Below are 17,818 nucleotides of genomic sequence, written 5' to 3' on the forward strand. Positions count from 1 at the left end.
GGACAAATAGCGGAGATTGGGATTGGAGGAATAGAAAGATTGGTGTATTAAAAAAATAATTTATTGGTTTATAATAATTTTATTAACATAATGGAGCGACATGAATGCATTTTTCAAGTGTCTAGACTTTTCCACTGATTCAATTTACATGATACTAATAAATGAAGTGGAAAACAAAAGAAAAATTTCACTGAAGTGAAAGAAACGTGTAAAATCGGCTTCAGATTCATTTTTATAGGAAATTCCAGCAGTAAACAAATCTTCTGGAAATTTATAATAAGGTAAGTCTTATGATAAGAAGTTTTATAAATCATTTTTGTTGAATAAAAATGATATTTTGTGCTCCATGGCGTCATCCCAGTGCATTCAGTCCTGCTGGCACTGAAATTCAGAAAAAAAATTATTATAAATTACCTGGGATGAGACTGAGAAGGAGTTTTGACTGATTGAAAAAAATAAATGTGTTTACCTCACAAGATCTCCTCACACTTAGCAAATAAAAAACTCTGTCTTTGACTTTCCGTCCACTCTGAATAATTAGCAATTGGGGTATTCACCACATCAGTACACAGATCCCAGTGATCAGGCTCAGTATTTCCATCAATGTCTTCGTGTCTCTCCGGGGGAATAAGGGAATTAATAGCTTTTGAATAAAGCTTACAGGGGTATGAGTTCACGCAGACTTTCCTCTGCTCGAGGTTTCGATCATAATAATCATGATCAGCTGCCATATGCGTGTGAATTTTGTCGTAGTAGTCGATCAGCTGTGTGTCATTGATTTTTTTGAAGTAATTGTGATCCCCCAGGCCGGGTAGACTTCTCTTGGTAATCATTAATTTGAGGTCCTGATTACCCAGATTAAACTTCTCATCCGTCACTGATGAAGATAAATCAGGTGACGATGCGTATGAGTGCTCGTTCAGAATAGTCTTCCTCTCGGACCTCTGGGACAATAAGTTCCTGAGTATATCACTTCTCGTGTCATCTTTATCCTCGGAATAACAATAAATTTTAATGTCCTTATCGAAAAATCTCTCCTGAGCCACAAGTGTGTGAGGTTCAATGTCAATTTCCATTTTCTCCCCTTCGTTCACCACTACCATTTTCTTCACCGAATCTCCGTGATTTTTATTGTGAGATATCAGCAGAACCTGGGGATTCAGTTTACCATCGTGAAGACTGTTGATATTTCTATTCTGGTTTTCTAAATTTTTTATCACACCATTCCTGAAGTCTGAATCAATCTCCATTGATTTGAGGATCATTTTGTAGCAAATGTCAACGACATTTTCACACGAATAGCATATTTCTTGGGGTAAATCATTGTTATCCACAACCTATAAAACAAGAATAAATTTCTTCTCTCCATAAATAGAATAATTTCCCAATAAATGTATGTTGCAAAAATTGGTAAAAGTACTTACCTTAATCGGAAGACACGTGACTATTTTTCCAGCAATGTTAAATTTACCACTGAAAATAGGTGATAGATTATTGCTCTCCTCTCCACACAATCGACACTTCTCCATCGTCATGGCCAAATAATTAAGAGGTTATGTCAATGCACTCATCAATAACAATTTCCCTCTAAGATTTCAAACTGCAGGAACAATACTAGCAAAGTACATGATAATCCTCTTCTCTACTCATATATAACCTCCCACATCCACTCAAAAAAATACAAAAAAATCCTCTTCTATACTATTGTTTACATTTTCGAATCACATATACGCAAAGTAGAGATGAATTCCACGTGTTCGCGGGATTTTACGATCTCCAGTTAGTGCCTAGTGTCTTTGTCGACGATATCTCACGACTTGACATCACTAAGTGGTTATTGTTGGTTATGTTATTGTCGTAGTTGAGAATTTTTCGGGACGATGTCGCAGTTTGGTTCTGTTTCCGTTCTGTTCTGTCACCTGCGTCCCTCATATTTTTATTTATTCATTCACACAAAGTTAACAATTTAATTTGCATGTGTAATTAGCTGGTACTGTTGAATGAGAGTAAACGAGACTGAGAAATATAATAGGATGGGCTTTGGAAAATAAGTAAGGAGGTATTCTGATTTTTATTGTTTTGTTATTGTTAATTAATATTCCTGCGATGGTGGAGGAGGCTGCGAGCCCTTACCCTAGACCCAAGGTGAGTTCTTTGATTCCTTAATTGACTTGTCTATTTGGCGATTTAATAGCCAGGGGATTCTAACCTATTTTCAGAGCAAAACAGCTAGACCAAGACCGGTTTACCTGTGGAATGTACTTGACGTGCAGAAGTGGCTCAGGAGACACTGCAGTGACTATTATCAGCTCTATCACGAGAAGTTTTTGTACGTGAGTACCAAAAAAATCTGGGTGCTCTAATATTCAATGGAGATTGGAGAAGAAAATTTCAAAGTTGGTTTTCGTTTTATGTTTACTTGCCAACGGCAAAGAAGTTCATTGTCTATTATTTAACGGTAATTAAATTGCAAATTTGATGGCAGAAGGTTCGATTAGTATTTTCCTTAAACAGATGGTGCCATTAGCACCTCCGAAATTCAATTATTAACTGCCACGTGAGGACTGAATGCCATAACTAAGTTTGCAGTTGTACATGTACAGCAGAGTAAACTAGTTACTCAATTTAGATCAGTTTAGTCCGTTAACGTGAGTAAATATAATGGAGTGAATCAACACGTTGAGAACCTGGAGCTGAGCCATTAACATAATTGAGTGTACTTGAGTTAGCACGTGAAAAATAATCCCAGGGTTTTCTATTCGTGGAAATAAACGATATGCGATGACTTAAAAATTATTTCCCCACTTGACAAATTAAAGTCCATCTATTGAGCCGTAATTGGGAGGAAAAAAATAGTGAAATTATTTTATCACTCGTTCCAGCATGATATAACGGGTCGAGTCTTGCTCAGAATCAATGAGAATATTCTGCTGAGATTGGGAATCGTGAATGAACAACACAGGATGGATATTTGGCGTGAAATAATGAAGCTTCATCTCAAGACAGACATCCTCGAAATCAGGGACATCGAGAGGAGAAATAATATGAATTACGACTGACTGATTATGAATATTTTTTACTATATCTCTTGGTGATTATTATCATAGCTGTATTTCTTTTTATTAAATCTCCAGTTTACATGGATCACAGTGTAGTATTTAAAATTTAACATTTATTTACAATGAAATATCGAGATGTACTTAATCCTTAATTCATTAACATTGACGCTTACATATTCCTGGCAGGCACAATAATTGTTGTGGGGACGTGGTGAAATATGGTTGTTTCCTTGGAAATAAATACAGAATATCAGTTAATTTTCCCAGAAACTTCACGTTTCACCACTTCCTTGTGAATTTTACCCCAGAAAATAGACAATTATAAATCGAGAGGAAATAGTCAGCAGCAATACACAATCAATTCGTTCTTCCACCGGACATCTAGGTGAGACAGTATCTGATATACTCGACGAGATCGCAAAGGATTAAAAAATATCACACGCAGACCTCAAGTTGTGATCATCCTTCAGAACAATCATTACTATCGTGACATCCTGCAGGCACCCAAAAAAATATAAAAATGAACAAGACTATCAATTATTCATTTCATTCTCTTAATTATTATTTATTTACAACTATAAACGCGAGTGTTTTCCCCCGAAATCTGTCCTTAATTTGACTAGAATAAAAATTATCCCTCTATGTAATTGCATGGGAGTAACGAAGGGTTGACGATAATGATTGGATGCGGCTAATGTTTGGTCATTTTTTGGTAATTTGTTTACCTTAGGGGATGGCAAAATTATTCACCATTTCTACGATTTATTTTTGTGGGCTAGTTATGGAAAAATTTACAGAGAAAGCTAGTGCCATTTCTGAGAAATTATTTATATACGTTCTCCCCGAAATTTCATGGTAAGAATGAGCTCAGTGTATTGCTCCAGGATTAAATTTAATTACAAACACAAGTCCTGGTGTTCACCGAGATCGCGGGTGTGTTTGTGCCGACCTGACGAGAATACGTATAATTCAGCGGCGTTGATATCATTGCTCCTATTCGTTCGCTGCGTGCTGGTGCGATTATTGTTGCCATTGCGAACGCAACAGCCAGACTTGAGCGGTCGTGAGTCATCGAAGCCGTTGATAGACACCCGGGAGGGGTCGCGAAGGGAGACACCGCGATAGAAAGAACTGGTGGATTGGTAACCAGACGTTGGCCTGCGCCAGTCATATCTGAACAGAAGGGTCTAGAGATTATTTCGAGGCTTTTACATTTTTATTCATGATTTTGATGATTTTATTTAAAAAATGAATTCAGTCATTCGTGCCTTACAAATTAATGAATGAAAAAAGCACCTGAGAATGTACCTAAACGATGCCCTTGTTGTCTGAGTCTTATCCATATCCATGCTCTCGGTGGGAGGACTGGCGGACCATTTTCTGGATCTGAATGGGCACCGCTGCTGAAATTCCCTCTTAAATTTCTCCTGAATCGGAAAATAAAATAACAGGAGTGAAATTATGCGCCGCAAGATAACTAGAATTTTTGATTACATTTTTTTTCCTTCTCATTTTATTTTTCCATCGCAACAAGGCTATTCCGAAACCTCTATCCGCAGTATCAGGCTCGTAAATGTCGCAGACTTTTATGCGACCACTGGATATTCCTATAAACTTATTTTTCAAAAATATTTGAAGTACGTGAGGCATTCCATGGAACACATATCTGTGGTCGTTCGGGAATATGCGAGATTTTATGCGATCCATTCAAATTATAATTTTTTTTTTCACGCGATGCCTTGATATTTTCTCTCCGAACTTTGGCTTTAAATCTAATTTTACATTAATTATTCAATGGCTGCGGTAATTAATCAAATGACACGCTTTTTCAGTCCCGATGGAACGATTCATCATTTACTAATTTCCCTCGCGAATGCAGCCACAATAAATCTCGAAGTCGAGTTATCGTATTATATAATTAATATATCACAGTCAACTCACGTTATAAATCCCATAGATGAATGGATTATAGCAGCTATTCGACATGGCGAGCCAGTCACAGCAGAACCATATAATGTTTATGTACCTGTACCTGGAGCAGGAGATGAACCATTTATATTTGCAATGGCACCGTCAAAGAGATGAAAGGGGGGTGACAAGTAAATATTATATTTTTCAATTCAAGGGGATTATTAATTTTCGTAATATCGGGAAGACGAGACTTCCTAGAGAGAAAAGAAATTGATATACTCATTAATCTGTGAGTAAGTGTACTGAAGCACGTTGTACGTTTGTAGAGGTAGCCAGCAGACCGCGAACAATGCAACTACTATAACCAGCATTTTAATTACCTGGAGATTAAAAAATTTGACGGTTAACGTTGGGTAATAAGATACCCTGGAACATGAGAAAGGGAACGTCGATATTGAGAGATCTTGATCTTATTATTTTTACTCACTTTTTTCTTGTTCTTCATGAGATTAGCGTCTCGGGAGTCTTGGGCATTGCCTGGTGCTCTGCTGCCCCAGAGTTTTAACGCCATTCGCGCGTAAACACAGGAGATTATAGTCAATGGTGTTAAATACTGGAGGAAACCGAGGAGTGCACGATACGTCAGCATTGATCTCTCTGACATATTTACGTTCTGGCAGAATGGCTTGGAGTGCGAACGACCGCCTGGTTCAGAGGACATTTATAGATTTTACGCCTGTGCTTGATTTTAATCATTTATTGTGTTATTTAACATCAAGGAATCATTAAAATGATTTGTTATTTTAATCGTGAGCATATCTTCAGTGAATTGAAGAAAAAAAATATAGCCTTTCAATCTGATTCGCTGGGCATCTGCCTGTCCTCTTTAAATAGAGCTAAATTCTCGGGTCTATTCTCGGAGTCAAAGCAATTTCATTGACCTTGATATGAAATAGACATATTTCATTCAATGAAAAGCTCAGATCCCCATAAATTGCGAAGACAGATTCATGAGATGTAAAATCCTAGGCGAGCTTTTTTTCATTTCGACTACATCTCTTTCACTTTTCGCAATTGTTCGGATATTTCTATATTTTACGCTTCCCCCAGGTGTCATAAAATTCTCCATTTTTATGTCTCAATTCTCCGCGTGTCACGTGCAATCCCCCCTCGTGAAATATCTTCGAAGTCGGAAAGTACAAGTGAGTATTCGACACTTTCTGAGGAAAAATATAAAAAGTCATGATGACCGTGGCGTTTGGTGTTCCGTGTGAGAAGTCAAGATAATGAAAAAAAAGCTCATTCTTTCCGAATGATTGATCCACGAGTAATACTACCTCAAGATCGATCATACATAAATATATCGGCGAATATTTTTACGGTTCACCGTGAACTTTTTCTCTTCTGCGTATGAATTTTAATCTCCAGGTCATGTTTGACCAACGAAATTTCACAAAAATGTGTAGACAGAGTCCTGCCATATCTCTATCCGGAAAATATTTAACGTCAAAAGGCGGAACATGTCGATTTTATGGCTGAAATATTCGGAAGCGTAATTTTATTTGACTTTCATCGGAGAGGAGCTGGAAAAATGCAATTTACCGTCGGAGAATCTCCCCGAAACGTCCTCGTTCGAAGGTCGAATTGAATTATTCCCCGGGATTAGGACAGAGGGGCGGGGAAAAAATTGATGAATTTTTTACTGAATAAATTGGAATTTAGCTGCGAAGGGGTAAACTGGGTTGAGTTTTTACTGATTATTTTCCACGCTCGTGTTTGCCTAATGAGAGATTTGTATTCAGCCTCGAGGGACAGCTGGACGTGAATGTTTTTGGACCCCGTCTGGCTAGTCCACGCGAAAAAATTTGGCAAAAAATAATTGATAAAATAATTATAGATATACAATGTTTTAATAGTTTCTTCGTGGGAGACGCCCTCAATCTCAGCCAGAAACTTTTATTTCAAGTAATTTGATATTCTCTTCAGATAAATTCCCCTAAAAGCGTGAGAACTTTACACCCAATGAGGAAGCCACCCCAAGTGATATTACCCCGTAATTGAATCAGAGTCCGAGTGAATAATCTTTTTTTTTCCCGGAGCAGATACTCCACATCGACTCTGGAGTGAACAGAAACTTTTCCCCGAGAAATTGGTGCACTCTTTTAAGAGAGCGATAAACAAGTTACAGAGAAGATTAATTAGCTCACCAGCAGAGCTCTCCGGGACGAGTATAACCCTGAGGGCAGCGGCCATCGGTGCAGCGAGAGCACCACTCACTATCCAAATACCAGCGATGATGATTTTTGCACGGAGTTTGCTGGGCCTCGCACTGCAATCAAATGGAAACATTCCATTTAGGGCGTTCAATTACGTGCTCCCATATTGATTATCTTACACAAAAAAAAAACCTTCAAGAACGAATACCTTTTGCACAAAATATTTACATGATAATGAACATGTTCCCTGCAATGAGCGCAACTGGTAATTAAATTTTAGCGTACGTGATTCGAGTGAAATGGAAGGAAAAATGAAAAAGAAACATTTTTCTCTGTGGAAAACTGACCTCAAGGGCTTGAGAATGGCCCTGTGACGATCCACTGCTATTGCCGTGAGGGTGAAGACGGAAACGTTGACACAAAGTACTTGTACAAATGGACAGAAAGCGCACATGAAGTACGGTAAGTTCCATCGTTGCAGTAGTGCCGCTTGAAACTGTAATTTGCGGACAATAATTATTCGACTTTGATATTTGTTCCCTCTCAGTCTTAATGGATGGTCTGACAACCCGAAGTGCCTGTAATTCTCATTACAACTTCATTAATTAAGAGATGAGGGTTGCAAAGTAAATAATTAAGTTTGTCAAAAGTTGAGGAATGAAAGTTTCATGGTCGTTGCTCCCCCATGTCGTGTTGACAAATAAAATTTTTTTTGGGCCAGGTAATTAGAGCTTAATTCATTACCAAAATTAGTTGCTTGATTTTTTTTTCGTATTGTAACAAACATGGAATAATTATGGACAATGAATCGGTACTGGGGATGCCCACCTGGAATGGAATAGCGAATAATCCAATGACGATGTCTGCGAGGGCCAGATTAGCGATAAAACAATTGGTAACACTCTGCATTCGCCTCGATGTCGCGACGATCCACATCACCAGGGAATTACCAGCCACAGCCAGCACCGAAATGCTCCCGTAACAGACGCTCAGGAGGAATATTATTCCAGTGGGAACGTCGTACAGTTCATCTGCGCCAGCACATCACCGAAATGACCCCAAAAACAAGGTGAAGAGATTAGCGATTATACATTTCCCAGGACATTAATGTAATTATGGTCCCTTAAAAAAACCCTCACGAAAAAAATCATCTAAAAAATATATAGCTTGGATCTACCGCTTCACGTGGATCTGTCAATTAATTTTATTGATAACGAAGATCACCTACCGATATCATCGTAAATGGGAAAGCTATCGTTGTACTCGTAAGATGAGTTGATGTGTGATTGCCATATTGGCTCGGTGTCCCCATCCTCAGGTGACCACGAGATGTTCATCCTGGGGGTAGTTGCCTGAAACTGATTGATTAATGAGTCATTCAACCTGATACCGCTGCAGTGGCATCTGCCAGCGATGAAATAGAGATAGAAATATGAGGTCGAATTATTGCTGAATAAATTAATAAAAAATTTCTTCTCTGGTCCCTTAATTTTGTAAAACGTTCCAAGAGACGATGAAATACAATCGCGAAATCTTCGCTCGCGTTTCAATTTGAATTTCAAAACGATATATTAGTCTCCCCAATTTCCGAGATAGTTTTTATGGCGGAATTTTTATTCGCCTATTTGAAAGGGTGAGAAATGCGAGATATGCGCTGTGGGATTGATTACACTCAAGCGAAATGGGAATTGTGATTCAGTCGGGGGGAATCTCCAGACAGAACTGGATAACGATATTTTTATAATCAACTGGTGTGATAAAAAATCATTAAAAGGCGCCAGGTGAAACTGGGAAAGTGTGTCAGACGTCGAGGGGGTATTTTTCATGGGGTCGAAGAATTGGAATAGTCCCTGAGGGGTGAATGGGATATATTCACCACGGAAATGGTGACTTATTGCCTGCAGACGTCATCACGTTGACTTTTCCCCAGGATCAGTGTTATTTTACCCCGACAGGTTCCTGGTTTCTCAATTTTTCACGATTGATCGTCCTTTTTACGCTTAGCTCTCGATTTCTCGGTGATTTGTGGAATAATATCGCACCTCGGAGGGAACACTTAGTCTCATGCCAGACGAGGGTGGCAATGCTGTTTTATCAAATGGAACTTGGCGGTTCTTCGGAATCTCCGCATATGGAGTCATCAGTTCTCGTAGAATTTTTTTCCCGGAAGAAGAGACGAAAAATCATAATTATTTGCTGATATATTACAGTACACTAGAGTAATAAAATTTCCTGTGTTATCCAGAGAATTTTTCAATCTCACAGGGCCCAGGACTATAATTCTATTCGCGAAAGCCAATTCCGCGATAAAAGAATTGAGAATTCATGAGAGAGACGCGGGTGAGCCGCGAATACATGTGACGAGATTCTGCAAATGACGGGAGTCGTTTGGGAAAGGGTTTGCCCCGGAGGGTGATTGGAAAAAAAATTCCCTTCGCGTCGGCAATTTCATATTTCTCGGCGGTTGGCTGACGCATTCACTTCACATGTGGTACAAAAGGCGAGAGGAGAAGGGATTGAATATTCCGCGGAAAAATTGGCAGAACTCTTCCTTGTGTTTGGTAACTGTTTGTGGAATCTCGTTAAGATACAACTTCGCCGCGAGTGTGTCGTATATCGCCGACAAACAAACGGTTACGTCGGAATTAGCACACGAAAGACTCGTTTTCATTAGCACTAAGAAATAACCGAAAAGAAAAGACGCATTTGTTGTCATTAATGGCGCCTCGTGACGCCACCTGATTGAGCAAAAGTTTACTGGCAAAAAAAAGAGAGAAAAAATGCTGGAGGATTTAAACTTTGATTTAAAACGAAATGAATAGGATTTGTAATTGTTTTTGGTCTCGGGGTAATCATCAAACAGGCATTTTGTTGTTGGAATTGTTGTCCAATTTATCCCTCCGGGTATTTACCTGACTTTAAAAATCGTCCTGGCGGTCGGAATCCGCGAACTTCTCGAGAATTCCGGGTATTTTCGCCCGGGGAGCAACTCGACAACCCATTCGAGAGCAGTACAAAAGAATCCACCAGAGAGCTACGGTAAAAACGAATTGAACTTTCCAGGATCAGTTGTTAAAGCACTGGAAATAGAAAGGATACATTGGAAATTGTTGATTCCAGCCTCTCGGTACTTGAAAGGATCGAAATAATTGAGTTTCCCAGATCGTTTTCTCCCAAATTCAAGCACAGGGATGAGTGAAAATAAAGTGACCCCAGGTGTATTAATTAGAAAAAAAATTATAGAGCTGGATTGTTGCAAATGTTCTACTGATTTTCCAGATTAAAACTTTGATTCCATCGCTTATTCGTTTTAGACATTTAAATCCGCATTTAATGGTCGGACAATCCCGCCCCGATGTCTCGGGACCTTTAAAAGCCATCGTAAATTCATAGTAATTCACTAAAACCGTAAACAATGGGAAATTTTCTATTATCACTCGCGTATTATCGCATGACGAATATTCAGTGTTCGGTGAAATGTTCGATGATTAACGACCAACAAACATCCCCGTGAAATGCAAACTGACCTGAATTATGTTCGCTTGATCAGCTCAGTATCTGATCGAGGGTGACTTTAATATTCAAGTCAAACCCTCCATTATCACATTGTACATCGAAAATAGAACGAAAAATAACCTGTCAGCGGTAGTATTTCACCGCAGTTTGTGATTGTTTATCGCGATGTATTTTCATCAACTCTCAATCTGTTCTCCGCGAAATGGAACGAGCAACGTCATTATTCCCGGGAACCTCATCACCAGGTGTCATTAAAATTTACACAATAGCGTTATCGTGGAGAGCCACCCCCTGGAAAGAAGGCACCGTCTCCTCTCTTCACGTCGTGCAATTAATTTCTAATAGAACAGAAAATTCCTCTTTGCATTCTGCTATTTAACAAAGAGTGCAAGTATTTCGTTAATGAAATGCACTTCTTCATTAATAAAATTCCAATTATCAAAATTTTATCCGTAAAATCAATTACCAGAGTGCTTTGCAACTCCCCCAGTCTGTGACGCTATAATGAAGCGATTTTCCCCCAGCAGATGTTGAAGGATAACTCCGGGGAAAGGATGAAAAATCTTTGGTAAAAAATTAGGGTAAAAGGACGACTAATTGCAATTTTTTAGATTTTTTAATTTCGCGGGATATCTGGACGGAGGGGAAAATATATCAGAGACACATTCTGTTTAAATGGCTCCTCGAAAAGAAATCTCATTACGCTTATGTTCTAACTCCCCTATCTTCAAACTTTCACAATTGTGATGAAATCGATGAATTTCTTCTTTGAAACACCCGGGGGATGTCTTTGATTCGCCACTTCAGTGAAGTGCCACGGGATTCCATCGCTCGATGAAACGATAAACTGCAATCAAAGTTACGAGATTTGTCGCGATTCCCTTCTCAAATTACCGAGTCATGCAGGGGTAGTTTGATCTGAGGATTTCTGGTCCTCCTCATACCTCGTAAATAAAAAAAAAATACTGAAGTACTGGGATCATTCAGAGCGAAATAAAACGGACGGTGTGAGTACTTCCCTCGAGTAGCAGATGAATTTCTTATTTTTTGATAGCTTCCTCTGGAGTTGTAATGAAAAGACTCTTCAGGCTTCCCTTTTCCCCGGGATTATCCCTCGGTGGAAGGGTGATATTACATGTGATTGTTGGTAGACACAACGTCGAGGGAGATAAAATTTTCGGAGAAGTATTAAATAGCAAAAGAAATATTAGAAAGCAACTGCGATTCAATTTATTTTCAGGCGAATAAAATTTCGCGGATGACTTACCCCCTAGATTTTTCTTTACCTATTTAATATTCATCATCCCTCGAGACTGCAGTTATTATTCCCACCTCTAGTGAATTTCCTACGCTCAATGGCTCTTCAACTTTCCATGCTTTACATTCAATATTGAATTAATCACCCATTATTATCGATTGAATCGCGAACGTCGAAGAATGATCGCTGGAAATAGCGTCAATTAAGCCGTCGCAAATTATCGAATGCCGGAGTGACTAAAAACCAACGCGAATACCTGATGAGGTGTATAAATAATTATAACAATATGCGAAATCGAATTATTACCCCCTCCAAGCGATTAAAATATTTTTTTTGTAAAACCCTTCTTCGTCTTTAAATGAAGGCAATACCAAACATCACATCCCCGGAATTCAGCCAGTGCCATCACCACTCCCCCCTGACACACGAATTAATATTCCTATTGATACCGATCGCAATTCCAATCGTCAATCAAGCCACCGATGATCATCCCTCCATCGACACCCCCGAGTGTGATTAATGACAATTCACGTGTGCTGATGACAAAGCAAATCCCCCCAGGATATTAAACCTGTCCGTACCCACACCCACTGCACCTGAACAGTGCCGATGAACCGCTGCATGAGACACCGGAGACACCCGAATGCCCTCATCAGACTCAGCCATCCGAATTAGCATCGCCAGGTAAAAAATATAATTTTTATTTGTCAGGTAAACACCGCACGAGCCTCGTGAGCCGCTAATTTTATTCTCAACGAAGAGCACAACCGAGTTATCGTTAAATTGGTAAAGTACTCTGTTTTCAACTCCTGACGTGTGGGCTGAGCCTGATCCTGGGGGGATCATCAGTTATCTGTTTCTCTCCTCGAGGACGCGGGATCTGGCGGTTATCCCGAGTGCGCCCTTTTCGTATCGCGTGGGGCCATTCTCTTTGCTACGTTTCAACCCCTCGTCAGTCATGTTACCTGTCAGATATAGTCGCCGGTAATGTAATTTACAGGATGTGAATTAACGGCACCTTGAACGTTTATTTGACTGGAACGAGTGTGAACATTGTGAATTTATTGGATAAAGAGGATATTGTGAAGTCGTGAGGAACATTCGAGCGGTTTCGGGACATCCGAGGGGGAGGATTCGTATTTTTACCGGGTTATTCGTCACTAGGAATATCGAAAATCGGTAATAGTTGAGGGGGGGAGTATTTATAAATTGAAATATAATTTTTTCAAGGCCATTAACGTGGGAAGACGCAATTAGTAGATTCGTATTAATAGAAGCGGATTTTTCGAGATGAGCTGTCGCATTAAAAAATATTTTTACAGCAATTAACCTAATTGCATCAATTTCTTTTGATAATTACATGGGTATATGGGGGATATTGATCTGTTCAACAATCCCTCTGAGGTTGTCTTTAATCTGTAGAAAGCCATTAAGGGGGAAAATAATTAGCAACAGGATTGGCATGCACGTGGTGAACGCTCTCGCGATTGATGGGAAAGAAAATTGCAAATTTATTTTCTGCTTTGGTTAAGTTGAGTTTTAGGGAGTTGGAAAGCAATAATATGATTGTAGAGGTGATCGATGAGGGTGGGATTTATTAGTGGTGGGGGAAGCCGCTTTAGGCGAATAAATTTGCGGTATCTCCGATCAAAATGTATATTTATATAATCGCTCCGGATCTGGGAGGGAAAAGTAAATGAGGGAATCATGCTATTATTATTCTAATCGAATTAAAAATACTATTGATGTGTAAAACAAAGGGTGCGGAATTTTTCTGAAAATTAGAAGTAGAATTTTCAATTCCGCTTCATTTTTCTCTGATAAAAAATATATTCCTTGCAGAAAATTCATTAATCACTAAACTCTCCCCTTTCGTCAGGCTGTATGCCTCTGCTCATTCAATCACCAGGTGATTTACATCCCTCGAATGACATAAATAATTTGAGGGATAAAGTTTCGAAATAAATCATCCATTGCGTCAAAGAATTCCCGAAGGATATGCAATCTATTTGTGGAAGATCATTAATATTCCCTCACTCGTTTCTCCTAAGGAATGTTGACAAAATTGTATCTCTCGAGACCGTTGTCCTGACGGGGACGTCGCAGACACTCACCCCGAGATGAAAATATATTACACGTTCGTAAATACGAGTATCATTCGAGAATTTAGGGATTAAGTGAGTGCCTCTTGAGAATTTTAGTTCGCGGCCTTCGGCCGTCCAAGAGTGGGTACTTCCGCTCTCACCTTAATTTTTATTACATCAGAGAAAGTTTGAAAAGCTCTTCCGACGGCTTTAATGTCTCAAATAATTCTCCATGAATTCTGCAATTTTTCCTTAGCGGAGAAATAATGGGAGTCTAATAATTTCATGCGCGCAGTTTTGTCAAGCAAATTAAATAAAAATCACTTACCAAATTTTACCCGCCGAAGAGGGAAAATGGCGCATCACAAGATGAATGACAGACGAAGGACCGGAAGCATCTCCCCCTCGTCATCGACTCCAAAAGGTCTCTCACTCATAATTCACAAAATTCATGACTCACTGTTGCTCAGCACCGGTCAGTTTTCCGAGTCAATTATGCCCTCTGTCTAAGTGAACATTATGTTTCTGTCATTCCATTAATTTCCACCAAATCACTTAGGACATCGACGATATTTTATATCCTGAAGCTGTCACTCAACGGCGCACACAAAACGTTATCTCCAATTCAATAATTTTACCGGTTTTTCAATTATATTTTACTCCATTCCATTTAATTAATTTTATTGGGTTATTAATTGTACTCTAAATTTGATTTGTGTCGGAAGTTATCACTGATTTATCACGAATAACCGGCAAGTGGTGCCACGTGCGAGGGGGATCCGTACGTCACGGTAACCAGCGACTAAATGCCGTTGGTTTTCGCGAGGTGCCAACCCCAGGGCGCGCTTCTTCTCTCGGGTGGCCACCGAGTTGCGTACAGCGAAAAACCTGCGCCTTGAATACCGCTTTCAACCGGCACGATACGACTGCAATCGAGTGATCGAATAGATCCTCGTGTCTGCTAAATTTTCGCTTAACATGTGTGATTTATGGAGCAACTTTGCGACGGGCTTTAAAAGTAGTGCAGCAGTTGATCCTGTCATCCATCACCTCCGAATATCACTTGTTCGGAAATGCGACAAATTTTTTAATTTCGCGAATAATGAATTAGTTGACAACGCTCCAGAATGTTTAATGACTGAAGAATCGATTTTATCATTCGGTTTTTTTTTTATCTCGCTCATTTTCCAAGGGAAATTCGGGGAAATTTCAGTGAAATTGCGGGGACGGACTCGTCTCCGAAGGAAAGCCATTCCTCACCAAGAATAACACTCTTGATTAAACAACTTCGTCCCTCCCCTGTACGAACAACTTGAAACGTGCGAGTTTATTCAGCAATGAATGCCCTTCCCAAAATGTGACACGTACTCAGTCCCTCCAATCGCGTGCATATCTCCCTTGATTTTTGGCTTCATCTCCAGTGATATATCGTCCACATACTTCAAGTCTATAGGCCGGACAAATTGGGTTATTTATCCTCGATACCAAGTTTTTCATCATCTCTGTCACTCTCGCGATTCATCACTTGTGGAGGGAAAAATGGAGAGAAAATTTTATTTGCCGGAACGCGAAAAAAATTGAAACGTTTTCGAATGGGCGATGATTATTCGCCCGTAACGCTGTGTAATATATAGTATATTATTTATTATGTGTGGCTAATGTATTCTGACTTTCAATGGAGAGTGTCTATACTCCTGTTCATGTATCGTGAGAGGGCAGAAAATTATCGCGGGGGTGGTCAGATTGATTGGGCTTTTTTCGCTCATGTGCTCACCTCTTGGGATCATTTTTCATGTAGTGACGGTGTGTCTTCCTCAGACTGAGCTTTCCTTGATGTCTGCACCCTGGGGCACCATGAGAATCCAATTCACAGAACAGTGAGACTATTTTTAATAAAATAAATACATATTTATGGAAGTCCAATCATTCGTTTTAAAAATTCCCGAATGGAAAATCCGAAATCTGGAAAATTTTCCGGGGAAAAAGTCCTGAGACTTTTATTTTATTTCTCGTCACGATGTCGGTATCATATAACGACTCCCACATCCCATGTCACTTGAGAATGCTTTAATCGTCCTATTGTTTTCGCGTCATGAGAATCCCGAGGGTGCGGGGGCTATTGAATAAAACAAAAATTGGCGAAGCACTTGTGTACACCGGAGACCCTTCGAGGGCCGATTGTACTGAATTATTCCCCAAGAATCCGCAATTCTGGAGATACTTGTGCCCCATTCACTCCAGGAATGTCCCGCAACGGACGTGAAAAGTATTTTCCCGTATCACCGGTGGAATTTGTTAAGAGTTGGCTAATTCCGGCAAATGCTAATCGGCTGTGACGGTATTCCGCGTTTACGGAGAGAAATATTCAATAAAAATTACGAGACTCACGTTCGCTCACCGATTCCGGAAATAATGGCAAGTCCCCTGGACGTGACCTACGAATTCCCGATTTTTTTGGAATAGAGTCGGTGAATAAATGATTACAATTTAAAATTCCGGGGAGGGAAATGGGAAATTAATACATATCCATCTGGACGAGGAATAAATAATGAGATCAGAGCGGTGATACGTGAGTGACCTTCAAAGTTTTCCCGACAGTTTCCAGTGTAATCTCTTCCGGCCCATGATTCCTTCATCTCATTCGATTTTAATCAGATTCGATCCGACGGAACAGCGTCAGACGGAGTGATAATCCCGTGTCGAGGAGTATCATAGCCACTAGCTCAAAGGGAAGTTGAATGAAATATATCATTAATCGTGGTTGAGTCACGTTGATTTTCACAGGACTGAGAGGGCGATGGTAATACTGATCAGTCGGTGATTCCCCTCGCCCCTATTTTTTTTATACTTATCTGGAAATTGTTAGATTCATCTTCCTGATCTTCAGTCTCTACTACGTCAATCAGATTGAAAGGAGGGGAAGGTGATGGTTCGGTCTGACTCGCAGGGGGAAATTCACTGTCCACCTACAACACGTCGAGGAACAACTTGATTTGTCGCCTACGTAATTTTTTCCACTTGGAAATATTTTCTAGACTCCCGACTACGATTGGAAAAGGCAAACAGGCGGAGATGCTCCACGTGTAAATGCTCCAGGAACCTCCATACGCAGCTCACTATTATGTCGGGCAATGAGGCTAATATGCGATGAAAGGTGTTCTCAAAAGGGATTCCATCATTAGCAGTACTTCTTCATTGAAGTCTGGGCGATGGAGGAAGTGAATTATTCGTCATACTCTGACGACATATGGTAGGATAGTTGTCATCTCCTTGACATAGATTCCTCCATTTTTCATCGTACGGAAAATCGAAACGTCGGGCATTGATAAGTCTCTTGTCAATTTCTACGTCTTACACTTTCTTCGAAAGTAGAAGTGACACAGGTCTTATCGTACGTGGAGCGGATGTTCAGAGGATTTCGTGTGAATAAAGCCGATAGTTCGGTCTTTGTGATACTGACAAATTCAGTATTTGCGGGAATTGCGACAGATCTGAGAGGAAAAAACCGTTTTTTCATGTTTTTTGGAGCTGTGATAAAATCGAACAATAAAATGAGAAGAATATTCACTGACTAGTAATTTTTTATTCGATATTCGATATTCGAGTTCGATATTGTTTTAAGAGAATAAACCTGTCATCAATCTGCACGTAAATTATTTTCATTCTATCAGAGTTCGATTAAAACCCGAAGTATCTCTCTTGTACTGAATACCCCGAGTGATTGAAATATAGATTGAATCATAAAATAAAAATGTGTGCCAGAGGTTTACAAAG

General features: G+C 39.7%; 3 protein-coding genes across 4 annotated transcripts; 1 reads left to right on the plus strand and 2 right to left on the minus strand.

Moving 5' to 3' along the window:
- Positions 1 to 59: 59 nt before the first annotated feature.
- On the minus strand, positions 60 to 1,812 carry LOC135166030 (uncharacterized). Its single transcript, XM_064127943.1, has 3 exons — positions 1,425 to 1,812; positions 470 to 1,337; positions 60 to 381 (listed from the first exon to the last, which is right to left on the minus strand). The coding sequence occupies exons 1-2, from the start codon at positions 1,533 to 1,535 to the stop codon at positions 471 to 473; spliced, it is 978 nt and encodes a 325-aa protein (XP_063984013.1). The 5' UTR covers positions 1,536 to 1,812; the 3' UTR covers positions 60 to 381; position 470.
- Positions 1,813 to 1,878: 66 nt separating this feature from the next.
- LOC135166037 (protein aveugle) lies at positions 1,879 to 3,144 on the plus strand. The gene is made up of 3 exons (XM_064127952.1): positions 1,879 to 2,145; positions 2,220 to 2,333; positions 2,883 to 3,144. The coding sequence occupies exons 1-3, from the start codon at positions 2,107 to 2,109 to the stop codon at positions 3,057 to 3,059; spliced, it is 330 nt and encodes a 109-aa protein (XP_063984022.1). The 5' UTR covers positions 1,879 to 2,106; the 3' UTR covers positions 3,060 to 3,144.
- A 657-nt stretch (positions 3,145 to 3,801) lies between these two features.
- On the minus strand, positions 3,802 to 14,872 carry LOC135166026 (RYamide receptor). 2 transcript variants are annotated; one of them, XM_064127940.1, is made up of 10 exons: positions 14,373 to 14,872; positions 8,415 to 8,544; positions 8,015 to 8,217; positions 7,534 to 7,682; positions 7,178 to 7,299; positions 5,458 to 5,675; positions 5,250 to 5,350; positions 5,001 to 5,091; positions 4,368 to 4,486; positions 3,802 to 4,232 (listed from the first exon to the last, which is right to left on the minus strand). In XM_064127940.1, exons 2-10 carry the CDS (start codon positions 8,521 to 8,523, stop codon positions 3,956 to 3,958), a joined length of 1,389 nt encoding a protein of 462 aa, XP_063984010.1. In that variant the 5' UTR covers positions 8,524 to 8,544; positions 14,373 to 14,872; the 3' UTR covers positions 3,802 to 3,955. The 2 variants fall into 2 exon arrangements, with proteins under 2 accessions (XP_063984010.1, XP_063984009.1); XM_064127939.1 differs by having other exon boundaries at positions 4,356 to 4,486.
- Positions 14,873 to 17,818: the final 2,946 nt, after the last annotated feature.

Source organism: Diachasmimorpha longicaudata, chromosome 9 (assembly GCF_034640455.1).
Source record: "Diachasmimorpha longicaudata isolate KC_UGA_2023 chromosome 9, iyDiaLong2, whole genome shotgun sequence".
Classification (NCBI taxonomy): Eukaryota; Metazoa; Arthropoda; class Insecta; order Hymenoptera; family Braconidae; genus Diachasmimorpha; species Diachasmimorpha longicaudata.

Bases quoted from the DNA above. Each gene is read 5' to 3' on its own strand.
- LOC135166030 (XM_064127943.1), bottom strand. From the start codon at position 1,535: ATGACGATGGAGAAGTGTCGATTGTGTGGAGAGGAGAGCAATAATCTA. The intron at 1,338-1,424 runs GTAAGTACTTTT...CTTGTTTTATAG, and splicing joins TCACGTGTCTTCCGATTAAG to GTTGTGGATAACAATGATTT.
- LOC135166037 (XM_064127952.1), top strand. From the start codon at position 2,107: ATGGTGGAGGAGGCTGCGAGCCCTTACCCTAGACCCAAG. The intron at 2,146-2,219 runs GTGAGTTCTTTG...ACCTATTTTCAG, and splicing joins GCCCTTACCCTAGACCCAAG to AGCAAAACAGCTAGACCAAG. The intron at 2,334-2,882 runs GTGAGTACCAAA...CACTCGTTCCAG, and splicing joins ATCACGAGAAGTTTTTGTAC to CATGATATAACGGGTCGAGT.
- LOC135166026 (XM_064127939.1), bottom strand. From the start codon at position 8,523: ATGAACATCTCGTGGTCACCTGAGGATGGGGACACCGAGCCAATATGG. The intron at 7,300-7,533 runs GTCAGTTTTCCA...ATTTGATTGCAG, and splicing joins GCCATTCTCAAGCCCTTGAG to TGCGAGGCCCAGCAAACTCC. The intron at 5,676-7,177 runs GTGAGCTAATTA...CCTCTGAACCAG, and splicing joins CGTCCCGGAGAGCTCTGCTG to GCGGTCGTTCGCACTCCAAG.